Here is an 18,370-nt window from a genome sequence, read left to right as displayed (position 1 = left end):
AGAACCCTGCGGAACCCCCCTCCGCATTACCATCCTAACCTGCCCTTCCGTTGACTGATACGTGACTACCCTGCCCCTGAAGTAGTCCTCCGTTAGCCTTATCAAGTATTCTGGCATTTTCCTTTCCCTCAGTTCTTCGTATATTTTCTTCCAGCTTAAGGTGTTAAAAGCGTTCCTTACATCGAGTGCTGCAACTGCTGCATACCTGAAGTGCTTCGTAGCCTGCTCCATTTTTTTCTTCAGGTAGTCCATTGCATGTGTTGTGGATTTGCCTTTGCAGAAGCCATACTGTTCTTACCTAAAGGGGTTGGGGCCCAGAAATTCCAGCATTCTATCCTTGAGGACATACTCCAGGAGCTTGGCGGCTGCATCTATAATGCAAATAGGACGGTAAGCTGAGGGAGTAGCAGGGTCCTTACCTTGCTTTCGAAGGAGTATTGTTCTGGCACTCTTCCATTGATCTGGAATAATGCCGTACTTCAAGATACCGTTGAACATGGCCACGAAGAAGTCTGGTCTCAGGGTGATCATTGCCTTGATAGCCTCAGGTGGCATTCCGTCCGGACCTGCTGCTTTTCCCGTCTTCAGGGCTTTCCCTGCCTTCAGAATTTCCGCAATCGAGACCCTTTGATAGTGCTCTTCCGGTCCTCCGTTTTCACTGCCTACGCCGAGCCTCTGTGGTGGTTCTGTACTAGAGCTGGAGCCTTCGTCTAGAATTTCCTGCGGAAATAAAGAGGTCAAAATCGAGTCAGCCATACTCTCCGATAGGGCTGGCGGCAGTAGAGTGCCTTTCACCCTCCTTATAACCGCTTTATACGGTCTTCCCCGCACATCATTGTCGATGGCGTCACACATGTCAGACCAGCTCTTTTCTTTTGCCTTGTAAATTAATTGGTTTAGCTCTCTCTTTCTGAGCTTATATAGGTCCTGCAGGGCTTCCGCCTCGTCCAATTCCTTTTTCTTATTGGCCCTCTGACAAAGTCTCCTTAGATTCTGTGCACTGTTCTTGGCTTCTTCTATTTCCTTCGTCCACCATGGGTTTGCCCTTTTCGATCTTTTGGCCGTTGTCTTCTCCAACGCTTCGTCGCAGATTTCCGGTAACTTCCGAACCATTTTTCCTACTCGTTCCGGGTCCCAGCAATCTGATCCAGATCGCCCGTCATGCTCCAGATGTCTGTCGAGCACACTTCTAAGATTCAGGATGCCCTGCGGTGTGACCTTCCATTTGCATGGTCTCTCCTCCTCGGGGCACCTTATCTCGTCCGTCTCGAGCTCGGTGTAGATATACCTGTGATCGGAAGCCGATTCGTTAGTTAAGACTTTGCATACGAATTTTTCACCCTTTTGCAAGTCCGGCGATGTAGCCATAAGATCGATATTGGACGATGCACCTCTTCTTTCGAACGTAGGCCCCCCCATCGGAGTGACCGGATGAATGTTCAGGCCTAACAACATCTCGAGCGTCAGGGTTCCCTTCGAGCTTTGTGCCGTGGAGCCCCATGCCGGTGACTTTGCATTAAAGTCTCCACCCACGATCACCTTTCTTCCCTCCTTTTTTTCCTTTAAGATAACTCTTTCTAATTTTTCCAATTTCTCCGCATATCTCTCGGGGGACGTGTTCGGGGAAAGATATACACTAAAAATTGAGACTTGCCCCACCCTGATTAGAACAAAGTCCTCTTCAAGTATATCCCCATCTTCCTGGTTTTTTAGACCTCTCGAACCCGTTACCCAGATAGCCGCGTTGTTTGCGTCCTTGGAGTAAATCCAGTTACCCGGGTTTCGTAGCGGTTCCGAGATTAGGACGACATCCACCCCTAATTCGAGCGCCGTCTGGTGCATCAGATTATGCGCCAGCCTGGCATGATTCAGGTTAATCTGCAAAATCTTTAAATTGAACTTTGCTCCTTTCTACCGCTCATAAGCGCCATATGCTTTTTGAATTGCGGGCAATTCACTGCACCCGCAACATGACATGCATCCTCTGGCCGAACCCCTTGCTTAACACAAAGGATGCATTTTCTTTCATTTTGACACTCATTAATCGAGTGCCCTTCCGAGCCGCATCTTCTGCAATGATTGGTCGAGTTCTTCTCCGGGCAGGTGTACGTCACGTGCCCAAAATCATGGCATTTGAAACACCTGATTACATTCGTCGCTATTTTGACCCTACATGATGTATAGCCTATCCTAATTTTTTTGTCTTCCAGAAGCTTCTCACCGATTGCAGCCGGCAGAGCAACTATTATCGTGCTCGTTCCCCCGAACCCGAATCTCTTACTCCTGATTTCCACTTCTTCTTTCTCTATTTGGAGTTTCGCGGCTAATTCCTCCCTTAGCTCTTCTTTTTCAAGGGTCGGGTCGATATCCTTGATCTCGTAAGTTACTCTATTAACCAGTCTCCTAGTCTGTTGTGAATCTCCTAGGGAGTCCTTAACGATTTTCTCAAAGTCGCTACTTTTCGTGTCCTTGCGCAGCTCAATCAGAAGGTCCCCCCCTCTGGACTTCCTTACCGTCTCTATCCCAGCCATTTTATCCCCCGCGTTATTTTTCAAAACCCTGAAAAGATCAGCGAAAGTTCTACCCTCCGTTGTTTTGACCAAGATGGCCTCTGACCTTGGCGGGGGTGGAGTTTGCCTTCTTCTAACTTCCCTAGCTTTTTTTCTAATTCTAATTTCCTTTTTTTCTCTTCTTGTTCTACTCCTGGCCGTGGTTCCTCCATTCCATCTGGTGGCGGCGGAGCGGGCGATCGTATACCGGATCGCCTGCGAATCCCGCCGCCCCCCTGGGGAGGAGCTGACGGCCGCGGAGGAGGAGCAGTTCGAAGTGCGGAGACGCCAGGCCCGTGCGGACGTGTTCGAGCGATGGAGACGCCTGCTTGCGTCCTCGACGCGTCCGACAGTTCGGGCCCTCCTGCCCATGTTCGATACATGGTGCGGGAGGCGAGTGGGGTTGACCTTCCGCCTCACGCAGGTGCTCACCGGACACGGCTGTTTCGGTGAGTATCTGGTAAGGATGGGGCGGGAGCCAGCGGCGCAGTGCCACCACTGCGGCGAGGAGGTGGACACGGCGCAACATACACTCGAGGAGTGCCCGGCTTGGGCCGGACCGCGCCGTGTCCTCAGAGCCGCGGTGGAAGGCTGGGACCTCTCGCTCCCGGTCGTGTTCGACCACTTGACCGGGAGCCAGAGGTCGTGGAAAGGGGTCGCCTCCTTCTGCGAGACAGTAATGTCCCAGAAGGAGGAGGCCGAGCGGGCCCGGGAAAGAGACCCGGGCTCCGCGAGGAGGAGGATGGCGCGGGGACGTCCCCCGCGCCGTCGTGCGACGTCCGCCCCCTCAGGGAGAGGTGGGAGGGCGTCGGGGTCAGTTGTAGCGGCGCGGGGGACGTCTCCCCGCGACGCAGCGGGTCCCCCGAGTGGGGTGACGGGGACTGGGTGTTCCCCTCCCCGCGTCAACTTATGCCTCCCCCTCCCGGGGGGGCTGGGGTTCCGTTAGCGGTGCGGGGTGTTCGCGCCCCGCGCCGTCGTGTGCCCCCGCGTATGGGAGCGGTGGATGGAGGGGCCGGGGGCGTGAGCTGACCCCGGTCCCCGGGGGGGAGTAAATCTCCCCCCGAGTTGGCCCGGCACCCCGAGACGATAGTGGAGGGGTGCCGGCCACCCCCCGGACGCTAGTTCCGGGGGAGGGCGCGTGGGGGGTGGGGTGGGGAGGGTCGGGGCGTCCGGAATCGCCTCCGACGACCCTTTCTTACCGGTGTCGGCGCCTTCCTGCCTTGGCCGGGCGAGGACCCTCGGGTCCACCGCTCGAGCAGGGCAGAAAGGCTCCGGCAGCTGTGGGTGGACCGAGCTGGGGCTCGGGAAGCCTAATCCGAAGGCTCCAGGGATGGGGACACCGGGCAGGACCCTCCGCCCGGGGTCCTGTTAGAGCAGGCATGGGGGGAGCTAACTCCTCCCCTCGGGACGCATGTGAGCTGGGAAGTGTCCTGTTGAATACTCGCGTGATCCAGGCACTTCCCATGTAGTGGGTAATGGTTTTAGTGGGTACTCTGTGGGAGGGGATCGGCGAGCCTTGTTGGCTCGGCGACCCCCTACTCGAGGGAGCCCCACATAACCCCGGGTCCCACCCAGGGGGGTCGGGGTATGCGTAACGCATTTCCACACGATAAAAAAAGAAAGAAAAAAAGGAATGCATCCTCTCACGCGTGTTTTCACTGACCTAACCTCAGGAATGCATCCTCTCACGCGTGTTTTCACTGACCTAACCTCAGGAATGCATCCTCTGACGCGTGTTTTCGCTGACCTAACCTCAGGAATGCATCCTCTCACGCGTGTTTTCACTCGACTAACCCGCGGAATGCATCCTCTCGCACGTGTTTTCACTCGACTAACCCGCGGAATGCATCCTCTCGCACGTGTTTTCACTCTACTAACCCGCGGAATGCATCCTCTCGCACGTGTTTTCACTCGACTAACCCGCGGAATGCATCCTCTAACACGTGTTTTGACTAACATAACCGTTACTTCGATCCTAGCCATGAGGCTGAGAAGCTTGTTTTTGGGATGCGCATGCGCAGGTTTTTTGGGATGCGCATGGCTAGTCGAGCAAAAACACGTGCGAGAGAATGCATCCCGCAGGCTAGTCGAGCGAAAACACGTGCGAGAGGATGCATCCCGCAGGCTAGTCGAGTAAAAACACGTGCGAGAGGATGCATCCCGTAGGCTAGTCGAGTAATAACACGTGCGAGAGGATGCATCCCGCAGGCTAGTCGAGTAAAAACACGTGCGAGTGGATGCATCCTGCAGGCTAGTCGAGTAAAAACACGTGCGAGAGGATGCATCCCGCAGGCTAGTCGAGTAAAAACACGTGCGAGAGGATGCATCCCGCAGGCTAGTCGAATAAAAACACGTGCGAGAGGATGCATCCTGCAGGCTAGTCGAGTAAAAACACGTGCGAGAGGATGCATCCCGCAGGCTAGTCGAGTAAAAACACGTGCGAGAGGATGCACCCCGCAGGCTAGTCGAGTAAAAACACGTGCGAGAGGATGCACCCCGCAGGCTAGTCGAGTAAAAACACGTGCGAGAGGATGCATCCCGCAGGCTAGTCGAGTAAAAGCACGTGCGAGAGGATACATCCCGCAGGCTAGTCGAGTAAAAACACTTGCGAGAGGATGCATCCCACAGGCTAGTCGAGTAAAAACACGTGCGGGAGGATGCATCCCGCAGGCTAGTCGAGTAAAAACACGTGCGAGAGGATGCATCCCGCAGGCTAGTAGAGTAAAAACACGTGCGAGAGGATGCATCCCGCGGGCTAGTCGAGTAAAATCACGTGCGAGAGGATGCATCCCTCAGGATAGACGAGTAAAAACACGTGCGAGAGGATGCATCCCGCAGGCTAGTCGAGTAGAAACACGTTTGAGAGGATGCATCCCGCAGGCTAGTCGAGTAAAAACACGTGCGAGAGGATGCATCCCGCAGGCTACTCAAGTAAAAACACGTGCGAGAGGATGCATCCCGCAGGCTAGTCGAGTAAAAACACGTGCGAGAGGATACATCCCGCAGGCTAGTCGAGTAAAAACACTTGCGAGAGGATGCATCCCGCAGGCTAGTCGAGTAAAAACACGTGCGGGAGAATGCATCCCGCAAGGCTAGTCGAGTAAAAACACGTGCGAGAGGATGCACCCGCAGGCTAGTCGAGTAAAAACACGAGCGAGAGGATGCATCCCGCAGGCTAGTCGAGCAAAAACACGTGCGAGAGGATGCAATCCCGCAGGCTAGTCGAGTAAAAACACGTTTGAGAGGATGCATCCCGCAGGCTAGTCGAGTAAAAACACGTGCGAGAGGATGCATGCCGTAGGCTAGTCAAGTAATAACACGTGCGAGAGGATGCATCCCGCAGGCTAGTCGAGTAAAAACACGTGCGAGTGGATGCATCCTGCAGGCTAGTCGAGTAAAAACACGTGCGAGAGGATGCATCCCGCAGGCTAGTCGAGTAAAAACACGTGCGAGAGGATGCATCCCGCAGGCTAGTCGAGTAAAAACACGTGCGAGAGGATGCATCCTGCAGGCTAGTCGAGTAAAAACACGTGCGAGAGGATGCATCCCGCAGGCTACTCGAGTAAAAACACGTGCGAGAGGATGCATCCCGCAGGCTAGTCGAGTAAAAGCACGTGCGAGAGGATACATCCCGCAGGCTAGTCGAGTAAAAACACGTGCGAGAGGATGCATCCCGCAGGCTAGTCGAGTAAAAACACGTGCGAGAGGATGCATCCCGCGGGCTAGTCGAGTAAAATCACGTGCGAGAGGATGCATCCCTCAGGCTAGACGAGTAAAAACACGTGCGAGAGGATGCATCCCGCAGGCTAGTCGAGTAGAAACACGTGCGAGAGGATGCATCCCGCAGGCTAGTCGAGTAAAAACACGTGCGAGAGGATACATCCCGCAGGCTAGTCGAGTAAAAACACTTGCGAGAGGATGCATCCCGCAGGCTAGTCGAGTAAAAACACGTGCGGGAGGATGCATCCCGCAGGCTAGTCGAGTAATAACACGTGCGACAGGATGCACCCGCAGGCTAGTCGAGTAAAAACACGTGCGAGAGGATGCATCCCGCAGGCTAGTCGAGCAAAAACACGTGCGAGAGGATGCAATCCCGCAGGATAGTCAAGTAAAAACACGTTTGAGAGGATGCATCCCGCAGGCTAGTCGAGTAAAAACACGTGCGAGAGGATGCATCCCGCAGGCTAGTCGAGTAAAAACACGTGCGAGAGGATGCATCCCGCAGGCTAGTCGAGCAAAAACACGTGCGAGAGGATGCATCCCGCAGGCTAGTCGAGTAAACACACGTGCGAGAGGATGCATCCCGCAGGCTAGTCGAGCAAAAACACGTGCGAGAGGATGCATCCCGCAGGCTAGTCGTGTAAAAACACGTGCCAGAGGATGCATCCCGCAGGCTAGTCGAGTAAAAACACGTGCGAGTGGATGCATCCCGCAGGCTAGTCGAGTAAAAACACGTGCGAGAGGATGCATCCCGCAGGCTAGTCGAGTAAAAACACGTGCGAGAGGATGCATCCCGCAGGCTAGTCGAGTAAAAACACGTGCGAGATGATGCACCCCGCAGGCTAGTCGAGTAAAAACACGTGCGAGAGGATGCATCCCGCAGGCTAGTCGAGTAAAAACACGTGCGAGATGATGCACCCCGCAGGCTAGTCGAGTAAAAACACGTGCGACAGGATGCATGCCGCAGGCTAGTCGAGTAAAAACACGTGCGAGAGGATGCATCCCGCAGGCTAGTCGAGTGAAAAACACGTGCGAGAGGATGCGTCCCGCAGGCTAGTCGAGTAAAAACACGTGCGAGAGGATGCATCCCGCAGGCTAGTCGAGTAAAAACACGTGCGAGAGGATGCACCCCGCAGGCTAGTCGAGTAAAAACACGTGCGAGAGGATGCATCCCGCAGGCTAGTCGAGTAAAAACACGTGCGAGAGGATGCATCCCGCAGGCTAGTCGAGTAAAAACACGTGCGAGAGGATGCATCCCGCAGGCTAGTCGAGCAAAAACACGTGCGAGAGGATGCATCCCGCAGGCTAGTCGAACAAAAACACGTGCGAGAGGAGGCATCCCGCAGGCTACTCGAGTAAAAACACGTGCGAGAGGATGCATCCCGCAGGCTAGTCGAGTAAAAACACGTGCGAGAGGATACATCCCGCAGGCTAGTCGAGTAAAAACACTTGCGAGAGGATGCATCCCGCAGGCTAGTCGAGTAAAAACACGTGCGGGAGGATGCATCCCGCAGGCTAGTCGAGTAAAAACACGTGCGAGAGGATGCATCCCGCAGGCTAGTCGAGTAAAAACACGTGCGAGAGGATGCAATCCCGCAGGCTAGTCGAGTAAAAACACGTTTGAGAGGATGCATCCCGCAGGCTAGTCGAGTAAAAACACGTGCGAGAGGATACATCCCGCAGGCTAGTCGAGTAAAAACACGTGCGAGAGGATGCATCCCGCAGGCTAGTCGAGCAAAAACACGTGCGAGAGGATGCATCCCGCAGGCTAGTCGAGTAAAAACACGTGCGAGAGGATGCATCCCGCAGGCTAGTCGAGCAAAAACACGTGCGAGAGGATGCATCCCGCAGGCTAGTCGTGTAAAAACACGTGCGAGAGGATGCATCCCGCAGGCTAGTCGAGTAAAAACACGTGCGAGAGGATGCATCCCGCAGGCTAGTCGAGTAAAAACACGTGCGAGAGGATGCATCCCGCAGGCTAGTCGAGTAAAAACACGTGCGAGAGGATGCATCCCGCAGGCTAGTCGAGTAAAAACACGTGCGAGATGATGCACCCCGCAGGCTAGTCGAGTAAAAACACGTGCGAGAGGATGCATCCCGCAGGCTAGTCGAGTAAAAACACGTGCGAGATGATGCACCCCGCAGGCTAGTCGAGTAAAAACACGTGCGAGAGGATGCATGCCGCAGGCTAGTCGAGTAAAAACACGTGCGAGAGGATGCATCCCGCAGGCTAGTCGAGTAAAAACACGTGCGAGAGGATGCACCCCGCAGGCTAGTTGAGTAAAAACACGTACGAGAGGATGCATCCCGCAGGCTAGTCGAGTAAAAACACGTGCGAGAGGATGCATCCCGCAGGCTAGTCGAGTGAAAAACACGTGCGAGATGATGCGTCCCGCAGGCTAGTCGAGTAAAAACACGTGCGAGAGGATGCATCCCGCAGGCTAGTCGAGTAAAAACACGTGCGAGAGGATGCACCCCGCAGGCTAGTCGAGTAAAAACACGTGCGAGAGGATGCATCCCGCAGGCTAGTCGAGTAAAAACACGTGCGAGAGGATGCATCCCGCAGGCTAGTCGAGTAAAAACACGTGCGAGAGGATGCATCCCGCAGGCTAGTCGAGCAAAAACACGTGCGAGAGGATGCATCCCGCAGGCTAGTCGAGTAAAAACACGTGCGAGAGGATGCATCCCGCAGGCTAGTCGAGCAAAAACACGTGCGAGAGGATGCACCCCGCAGGCTAGTCGAGTAAAAACACGTGCGAGAGGATGCATCCCGCAGGCTAGTCGAGCAAAAACACGTGCGAGAGGATGCATCCCGCAGGCTAGTCGTGTAAAAACACGTGCGAGAGGATGCATCCCGCAGGCTAGTCGAGTAGAAACACGTGCGAGAGGATGCATCCCGCAGGCTATTCGAGTAAAAACACGTGCGAGACGATGCATCCCGCAGGCTACTCGAGTAAAAACACGTGCGAGAGGATGCATCCCGCAGGCGAGTCGAGTAAAAACACGTGCGAGAGGATGCATCCCGCAGGCTAGTCGAGTAAAAACACGTGCGAGAGGATACATCCCGCAGGCTAGTCGAGTAAAAACACGTGCGAGAGGATGCATCCCGCAGGCGAGTCGAGTGAAAACACGTGCGAGAGGATGCATCCCGCAGGCTAGTCGAGTAAAAACACGTGCGAGAGGATACATCCCGCAGGCTAGTCGAGTAAAAACACGTGCGAGAGGATGCATCCCGCAGGCTAGTCGAGTTAAGAACACATGAGTAGTGTACCTATGGGTATTCTAACTCAGGAAGTGAATTTCCGTTATCGTGAAATAGCGTTCGGCTCTGGCGCGTGGCGCCATCTTGATTTCTTGCGGTTTTCCTTATCGTTATCATTTCCTTTCCGACGCGCCTTGCGGTTTTCCTTATCATTTCCGGTGCCGTCTTTGTTTCCTTATCTTTTTCCGCGTTTTATTATTCTGTAAATATTATGTAGGTCAATCTTTTGGGTGGGGGAACTTAGTTGCAATATTATGTGAAGCAATTTCCTTATCATGTTCGGTGAGGATTATATCATGTCTTTACGGGAAAGAGAGAGAGACTTTTATTTCTCTTAGGAGCATATGAATTTCCGTTGTCGTGAAATAGCGTTCGGCTCTGGCGCCATCTTGATTTCTTGCGGTTTTCCTTATCATTATCATTTCCTTATGATTTCCGACGCGCCTTGCGGTTTTCCTTATCATTTCCGGTGTCGGCGCGTGCCGTCTTTGTTTCCTTATCTTTTTCCGCGTTTTATTATTCTATCTTTTTCCGCGTTTTATTATTCTGTAAATATTATGTAGGTCAATCTTTTGGGTGGGGAACACATTAGTATTCTTCATTAAATTTTTTCCGCGTTTTATTATTCTGTAAATATTATGTAGGTCAATCTTTTGGGTGGGGGAGGGGGGAACACGTTAGTATTCTTCATTAAATTTTTCCATGAAATAGCGTGTCATCGACCTTGTTATTTCATGCGTGGTTATCATTATCTTTTGGGTGGGGATCATGTCCGAACACGTTTCGCATCCTGTCTTGCAAGGCATTGTTATCTGTAAGACCACACGTATTTTTAAAGATTTTTTAAGTTGTAATATTATGTGGAACGATTTCCTTATCTATCACGTTTCCGTATTTTTTCAGTGGGGATTTACATTCTGCGCGATCGGGTTATCTGTAGGACCACATCCTTTGTATTTCAAGCTGTTTAAATATTGCGTGAAATAATGGGATGTGTAAAGAATGATGCGGTTCGCTAACGTGCCATCGTTGCAGGCGTTCGCTGCGACGAAGTTATTTGAATTCGGCATTCATACCGTTTTGCATCAGAATATTCTTGAACAATATTTTCGCGTTCTTTCGTGCAAGATTTACTGTGTTTTTCGTGAAAGATCGGTCATTGTCCCGTACGTGGCGGTTTCCATGTTTAGTCCGTTGGACTTGTTGAACGAAGTGCAGAAGGGGCGTATTGATATTTTAAACGTGTTTGTGTTTTTAAAACCTGAAGGACAGTTGGTGAGACATTTGAATATTGTGGTGCTTCGATACCGTAGAAATTTCCTTATGATTTCCGACGCGCCTTGCGGTTTTCCTTATCATTTCCGGTGTCGGCGCGTGCCGTCTTTGTTTCCTTATCTTTTTCCGCGTTTTATTATTCTGTAAATATTATGTAGGTCAATCTTTTGGGTGGGGGAACACATCGTGTCTTGCAAGGATCGATTGATGGGGTCATCGTCCTTGTGGTTTTCCTTATCTTTTCCGGACCTAATTAGTTGCAATATTATGTGAAGCAATTTCCTTATCATGTTCGGTGAGGATTATATCATGTCTTTACGGGAAAGAGAGAGAGAGACTTTTATTTCTCTTAGGAGCATATGATTGTAGAAGAGGTATTTCTATTGTGAGAATAATAAAGCCGGGGGAACCACCCTGGTCCAGAATTGGTATAGACTTTTTTTCTCTTAGGAGTATATGATTGTAGAAGAGGTATCCTCTGATTATTTTCTACCAAGTTAAAAACTGTAAGAGAGAGATTCGATGCAATTATAGCTCTGTTTTATCAAAAACAGAGAGAGGTTTTATTGTAGCGATCTCTCTTATGGTTTTACTTCCGCATTTAATCTTGCGTTTTTAATTATGCTTAAAATCTAAACCGCTGTTTTGTGCAGCTGCAAGACGTAATTATCACGCTGTTTCATAAAACAGTGAGAGAGGTCCTATTGTAACGATCTTTCTCTTATGGTTTTGCATTTCCTTCCTCATTTAATCTCGCGTTTTCTACCGGTGTTTAAAAGGAGGCGACGGTCAAATGCATTTTCAGTTTGCAATCATGTTGAGTATAATGGTGCCAGGAGAGCCACGTTTCGTGGTCGTTGACAAAAATCTGTCATTAAACGAGCTGTTGAGCGTGCTGGTAAGTATCGTGTGTTCATCACTGTGTTATCGTGAAATATATTTTTTCAAACAAAATTTACACTGTACGTTTATCTTACAGACATTTGATACAAACTACGAACGGTGCATGTTTATTCGCGGTTGGCGATTAAATATGCGTCGCTGTCGCGAGGAGGTGGAGGAGTGGGATGGGGAGTTCGTTACATCAATTGCAACGTTATTTGAGTGGCAAGTATTATTTATTTTTTTACAATACAAGATTAAATATTAAAAATAATGTTTTTTTCTTTCAGTGGTCCGGACTGCTAGTTTGCTGCTACATTTCTCTCAAAAATCTGTGCATACGTGGTTTCTGGGTGTCTTCCTAAATAAATATTTTTTTAATTTATAAAAACATTTCTTAATTAATTTTCTTTAAAAAAATTTTTTTTTTTACCTGGTATCCGCACACGTCTATCCCTCTCGGTTGTGGCGTTATTGCGCTAGGGTTAGCTCCGATCGGTACGTTACCACAGTTCGCCCCGTGAACGTATCCGCAGCATCTGGACCAGATGCGGTGCTCATTCATGGGAACGTTGCCATCTTTCCATCGATGCAGCATTATACCACATTCGAAGCATTTGACGAGATCTTCGTCGCACAAGGAGAAAAATCCTGCGGCTGCGAGGTCTTCAGGTTTGACGATGTGTGAATAACGCCATGAACGGAAAGTTTGGAGTCTGTCGCGCTCGAGACGCAAATCAGGTGTGGTGTCCGGTATCTCAATCATTTTTTTTTTTTTTAAAAAACGCTGGGTGAAAGAAGTGAGTTACGTTTTTTTATATAATTGTTTAGCCATGCTCGAAATGTTTGCACTTCGCGCAGACAGCAATGGTACGGTTTTGAAGAGCGTTTTGTCCAACAGTGAAGTTTACACGGTACGTGAGCAGTTCGGTACATGGGATCGTGGACTAATACATCGTATTTTGGACATCCTAAATTTTCCAAATTTATCGAGTTTATTTCTAATTTTCGAAGGATGTCTCTCTCGAAACACCCACCTTTGTACGCTACGACGGGATTCGCGTGATCGCGCACAAAATTGCGTATAACATCGAACACGTCGTTCTGTTGATATTTTTCATAGCCGAAATCGATAAATGGAATCCCGTGTACAAAATTGCTTACGTACCGTGCCGACTTTTTGTCAGCATCTGATAAACGATGAAAGTTTATTCCCAAACGAAATTCAGCGAGTTCGAACGAGCCGTCGTAAACATTGATAATGGCTAATTCTTTGCATAAAAATTTTCTCTCGACAATGAATCCATCCATGTCAATGACTTGGGTGATTTGAGCCATCTAAATAAAAAATGTTTTCTAACCAATGATTGATTTCTGTATAAAATAAAAATTGTACTTACCGTGAAATGGAGCGAAGATCACACGTTCGCTGAATAACGACGACTGTGGGAGAGAGTCATCTATAGTATATATAATACCCCCACCACTATACTTATCGGTGTGAAAATAAATATGGAGGAGATTTTTTGTTTATTCGATTAATAAAAAGATGTTTTTCCATTGTTTATTTATTAAAAGATTCATTTTCACATTTATTCGATTAAAATATTGTTAACGGTAGTTTAAATAATTTTTCGCACAATGTTCGTCAATGGATTGTACTCCACGATGCAGTCGTGTATCATCAAGCAGTATGCGGTTGTCGAGGGGGCAATGTTGGCTCGACATTCGAATTCGATTCGCACGTCGATCGTGGCATTTTTCAGCGCTTCGTTTTGCCGAGAACAATCGAGAACGATGAATGGACCGTATTTCAGGAAATCTGTGACGTTGAGTAGCGCCTCGCCGTTTCCATAGTATGATTCTTGGAATTTTGTATACATATCGTAGAGCAGCGCGTATTTGTCTTTTTCGAAATCAACATTTAGATCATCGTACGGATAGGTTTCCGAATTCAAGTAGAGCCGAATATTGGCTAATGCGCAATGATCGAAATGCGTAGCTGTTTTCGTTAAATTATTCTTTCGCGCGGTTTGTAAAGCGAATATCACGTATCGCGGTTTTTCCATTTGCGGAGCTGTTTTTATGGCCCATGTGTGCTTCGTAGTCGCCTGGAGCAGAGGATACTCGTACAGTTCCCATGATCGAAAGCTCATATCGATCGGCTTGTCGTTGCCCAGAATACGTAACATCGACAGCTTATTTATTTCATCCAACGTGACGTGTGGCATTCGCCATTGAATTTTGTATAGATCCAGAACGGGTTTCGCATTTTCGGAAGAACTGTACAACGCGTTTGTGTTGGTACGCGAGCGAATTAAAATCAATTCGTGGCGGGCGTTTATTACAACGCGTTTGTAGTCTTCGCAGAAGCCCAATAACATGCTCATAGGTATGCAAAAGTTGAAGTTTATCGCCGCTGTGGTTGTCGCGGTTTTCCTCTGCGCCTCGGTGTTATGCGTCCAGCCCGCGTTGGATAACGCGCTGCTTCTCGTCGTGGACAGGCTCACGTAGTTCTTCAGAGTCGTTGTAGTACCAGGATTTCTGGACCGATCGATTTCAACGCCGTTCAATTCGTAGCGTATTTCCTCGAACATAAACGCAACGGCATTGTTATCGAGAGCCGCCGATTCGATTGTTGATCCCGCTGGTAATTCAAGTTTCCCAGGCAAACTAAGTTTTCCCTCGACGTATAGGAAGCTTCTGCACGGGAGCGTGTACAAGTCTTGCTGTTGAATTGGTATGCGTATCTCATCGTTGTTTTCAAACGTTGTGTTGGCATATGGATTGTATGTGTGCAGCTCGATTTTCGTTATTCGATTGTCGAAGATCGGCGCTTCGGAGATGCTCAAAATGTCCTCGAACATGGTGAAAAAACACTTTTTTCCTCTTTCACTTGTTTTTAACAACGAATCCCAAAGATTTCAGATACTCTGCGTTTCTCGCGGTCAGTTTTTTACACTCGTTTGGTTTCTTATGAATTGATGTGTTCTTCTTCAAGGTCGTATTGTTATGAATTAACATTGCTTCGTCGCATGTGTAGTCGTACCGTGATTTCTTCACCGCGAAAATCGATCAAACGTCCGGCTTGGTCCACGATGCGAATCGTTAAATCATCGATTGCTCGCACAACGATTGGAAGGTAAATGACTCGCGTGGGCGTTTCGGATAATTTATACCCCGGCGGTACCTTGGGCGCGAACTCATGTATCGTGTGAACGAGTTTGCCGTTGTCGTACGATCCGGTGGTTACGTTACATTCTACTCGAATGATGTTCACGTTAATGATATTCACAGGCGCGTTCGATGCGTGCCACGTGTTCGGCGATAAAACGCGGTTCGCGGAAAATCCCAGAATGGACCCCACCTTGTGAGGCTTCGCAAAGTTTATCCGAAACTTGCTGATAATTTCGCTTTTCATGGTGTTGTTGTTAGCCTGCAGGACCAGCGGATATTCATTATCGGCATCTTTGAGAGGATATCGCGTGCGTATTTCATGCCTCAAGTACGCGTTTATCGCTTCCAATTCGTACGAGCCGTCGGGGATGATGATCTCTTCGTCTCTGTCGCCGAAGTAGCATAGATTGTTACCGATGCTAGCGCTGATGTTCGGTATCGTGTAATAAGTTTGCAAATCGAGCAATCCCAGCTCGTATTCGTCGTTGTCCAGATTTATAGGTGGAAAGTGCTGAGACGACAGAATGCTGCTTCTTCCCGACAACGTGAACGTGAATGACCTTTGCATCTTTACGACTAGCGGAGAAATTTCACACACAGTTGTCCGCACACGCTTTCGTCGTAGTTTTGAAAACGTCTGTGATTATACGAGATTGTCGCGTTCGCATCAAAGTAGCGAATCAACTCGACCGGCGGGCGAAGATTCCCAAAACTATCGAAGTATTTGACACGCGAGCCGTGTTTTATGTATGCAACCCAGTGCGTTCCGGGTCCGCGACTATTATCTAGATTGACGATACCTCGCTCGTTTACCCATGCGCGTTCCGGCAAATTGTCACGCATAAAAACCCCGCGAAAATGTGGTAATCTTTCACACGCTGTCATCAATTCGACGTCCGTCGTCGTGTTGTCTTTCTTTTTTTTTTTTTTCTCTTAACCTTCCTCAAGCCTTCTCCACGCGTATACGGCGCGAGACGTAACCCGCGACCCTCCATGGTGCGATTGTGTCGCTCGGCTTCTTGCAATTGTTTCTTCGCGGCTTTCGCGGCGTTTATAGCTTTTACTACTCCCGCGGCGCCGCCCGTCAATGCTCCGATAGCCGACAAAGCGGGCAACAGCAGCGGTAGAAAACCACCGCGTTTGGCGATTGGGAGAATTCGTTTTTTTCGCCTTTTCTCGCGTTTCTTTAGGCCCATGCCTAATTTCGTTTTAGCTTTCATGGCTGCCAACACAGCAGCCGCAGACACCTTCTCTCCGAACGAAGCGTCTCCGGACTTTATGCGCTGTAGCGCTCGATCCGCCAAAATATTGTCGGCCACGTGACGATCACCCAGATCCTTGTGCAGCGAATACGCTATGTCGTGCTCGCGACAGGCAGCGTCCAACGGATTTATTCCACGGTCCCCACGGGCTAATCGTGCACGCAGTTTCGTACCAGGACCGCAGAATTGATAACTAGGTATATGCAATTCGAACGGTAACGCGTTTACAGCTCTGTTTAAAAGCCCCTTACCGAGGCGCGGCATAAACTGTTTTTAAAAAAGAACACGAATCCTTTTTTCACGGGGGTCGGAGGGGGACTGATACCAACAATGTTCGAGCTCTCGTATAAATACTACCCGCCACCCATCGAATCAATCGAAGCATGCGTTTCGTAAAGCAATCTTTGGATATTCGTGTTCCGACGCATCGCGCGTTCGACGATCACTCCGAGGCGATGCGAAAACATGGATCATTGTTACCCGGTAATGTACGATGTGTGATAAGCGGTCCGTCAGGATGTGGTAAAACGAACGTTATGATTAGCCTGTTGGAGAGCGCGAACGGATTACGATTCGCCAATGTATACGTGTACTCGAAATCGTTGCGTCAGCCAAAATACCAATACTTGAGCAGACTGTTCTCATCCGTGGGGAAGGATGTGGGCTACTTCGCGTTTGCTGACAACGTTGACGTAATCCCTCCCGCAGAAGCACGGCCCGATTCGATATTCATCTTCGACGATGTGGCGTGCGATGAGCAAGATATCATGCGAGAATATTTCGCGATGGGTAGACATTCGCACGTCGATTGCTTTTACCTGGGACAGTCGTATGCGAGAATACCTAAACATTTAATTCGCGACAATGCTAATCTGCTGATTCTGTTTAAACAAGATGCCATGAACCTGCGACACGTTCATCAGGATCATGTAAATACCGATATGCCGTTCGAAACGTTTAGCGCGTTATGCATGAATTGTTGGCGAAAGAGGTATGGATTTCTCGTAATCGATAAAGACAGTCCTGTCAGTCGAGGTCGTTACAGACGCGGATTTAACGAGTTTGTCGTACTGTAACGGACACATTTGCTCGATAAGAGCCGTTGGAGTCACATCTCCGATATGTCATCGAAGAAGAGGAGCTCCGATATGTCGTCGAAGGAGAAGAAGAGGAGTTCCGATATGCCGTCGAAGGAGAAGAAGCTGCGAGCTTCGATCGCGAACGAAATAGCGAAGACCAGCGATACCATACGGAAAAAGTATTTAGCGTTGAAAGTTGGGAAAATGGCTACCCAGGAGAATTTGCAAGCAAATTTACAACCGATCGTCGAACCGTTGAAACAGTTAGTTAAAAATACAGCTACCGCCGAACCGAGCGACGACGACAACGTGTTCAACGACATTAAGGAGTCTCCATTGCGAAAAAAAAGAAGATTCTCAGATATTAAGGGAACGCCGTCGTCCATTATGAAAAAAAGAAGAAGAATAAAGAAGAAAAAGAATGACAAAGTCAGTTCGAGAAATATATATGTTGACGACGACGACGACGACGATGACGACGAGCCGATGATGGTACCGCGACAGGAGGAGGAGGATACCTTCCAATCACCGCGCACTCCATCTTTGGAATCTTCTATGCGTAATATTTTTGAAAATCCTGAAATTCATCACGAGGAAAATCAACAGCTATCCGAGAATTTCGGACCTTTGGCGCGCGAATATTTACAAAAATTTTTTACCGGCCCAACGAAAAATTCCGACAACGTGTACGGAGTATATCTGCAGGACGATAAGCTGATGCTGGGAAATTCAACGTTTGAGGTGGCCAACAACGATGATATCATCATTAGAGGGCTACGGTACAGGGGGACTCGCGGTCTTTACGAATTGATATTCAATAAAGTACCCGACGAGCAGGCGTGCACCGAGGATGATAAGAACGCGTACAAAAGAATTCTCGTTATTACACAAGCGCATCGACGCGGGAATCAGATAATGGGAAACAAAGGTTTCAAGTATAGAAAAATTATAAAACCGTTGTTTTCGTCGCCAAGTGGAAGGGGTATTCAGCTTCCAACTTTTATGCGCGTGACCGACCATCCAATCGATTACGTGCATTGGGACGATCCGAACGAACTCGTCGATCGTCTGAGATTGTTGACGGCTTCGAGGAACGCCGGCCATTCGGGGCATAACAACGAAATAATGTCGATAATCGAGGAACTTCGCGAGGCTGGTTTAATT

General features: G+C 49.3%; 2 protein-coding genes across 2 annotated transcripts; both read right to left on the bottom strand.

The window, feature by feature from the left end:
• Positions 1–294: 294 nt before the first annotated feature.
• On the bottom strand, positions 295–10,601 carry LOC143219874 (uncharacterized). Its single transcript, XM_076445681.1, has 5 exons — positions 10,446–10,601; positions 10,255–10,343; positions 1,995–2,559; positions 420–1,911; positions 295–371 (listed from the first exon to the last, which is right to left on the bottom strand). Exons 1-5 carry the CDS (start codon positions 10,599–10,601, stop codon positions 295–297), a joined length of 2,379 nt encoding a protein of 792 aa, XP_076301796.1.
• Positions 10,602–12,001: 1,400 nt separating this feature from the next.
• Positions 12,002–14,555, bottom strand: LOC143219873 (uncharacterized). Its single transcript, XM_076445680.1, has 4 exons — positions 13,329–14,555; positions 12,857–13,026; positions 12,122–12,227; positions 12,002–12,049 (listed from the first exon to the last, which is right to left on the bottom strand). Exons 1-4 carry the CDS (start codon positions 14,553–14,555, stop codon positions 12,002–12,004), a joined length of 1,551 nt encoding a protein of 516 aa, XP_076301795.1.
• Between the last annotated feature and the right edge of the window lie 3,815 nt (positions 14,556–18,370).

The sequence above is a fragment of the Lasioglossum baleicum genome, unplaced genomic scaffold (genome assembly GCF_051020765.1).
Source record: "Lasioglossum baleicum unplaced genomic scaffold, iyLasBale1 scaffold0087, whole genome shotgun sequence".
Taxonomy (NCBI): Eukaryota; Metazoa; Arthropoda; class Insecta; order Hymenoptera; family Halictidae; genus Lasioglossum; species Lasioglossum baleicum.
The sequence above is the reverse complement of the archived record's forward strand: the minus strand, read 5'-3'. Positions and strand labels throughout refer to the sequence as shown.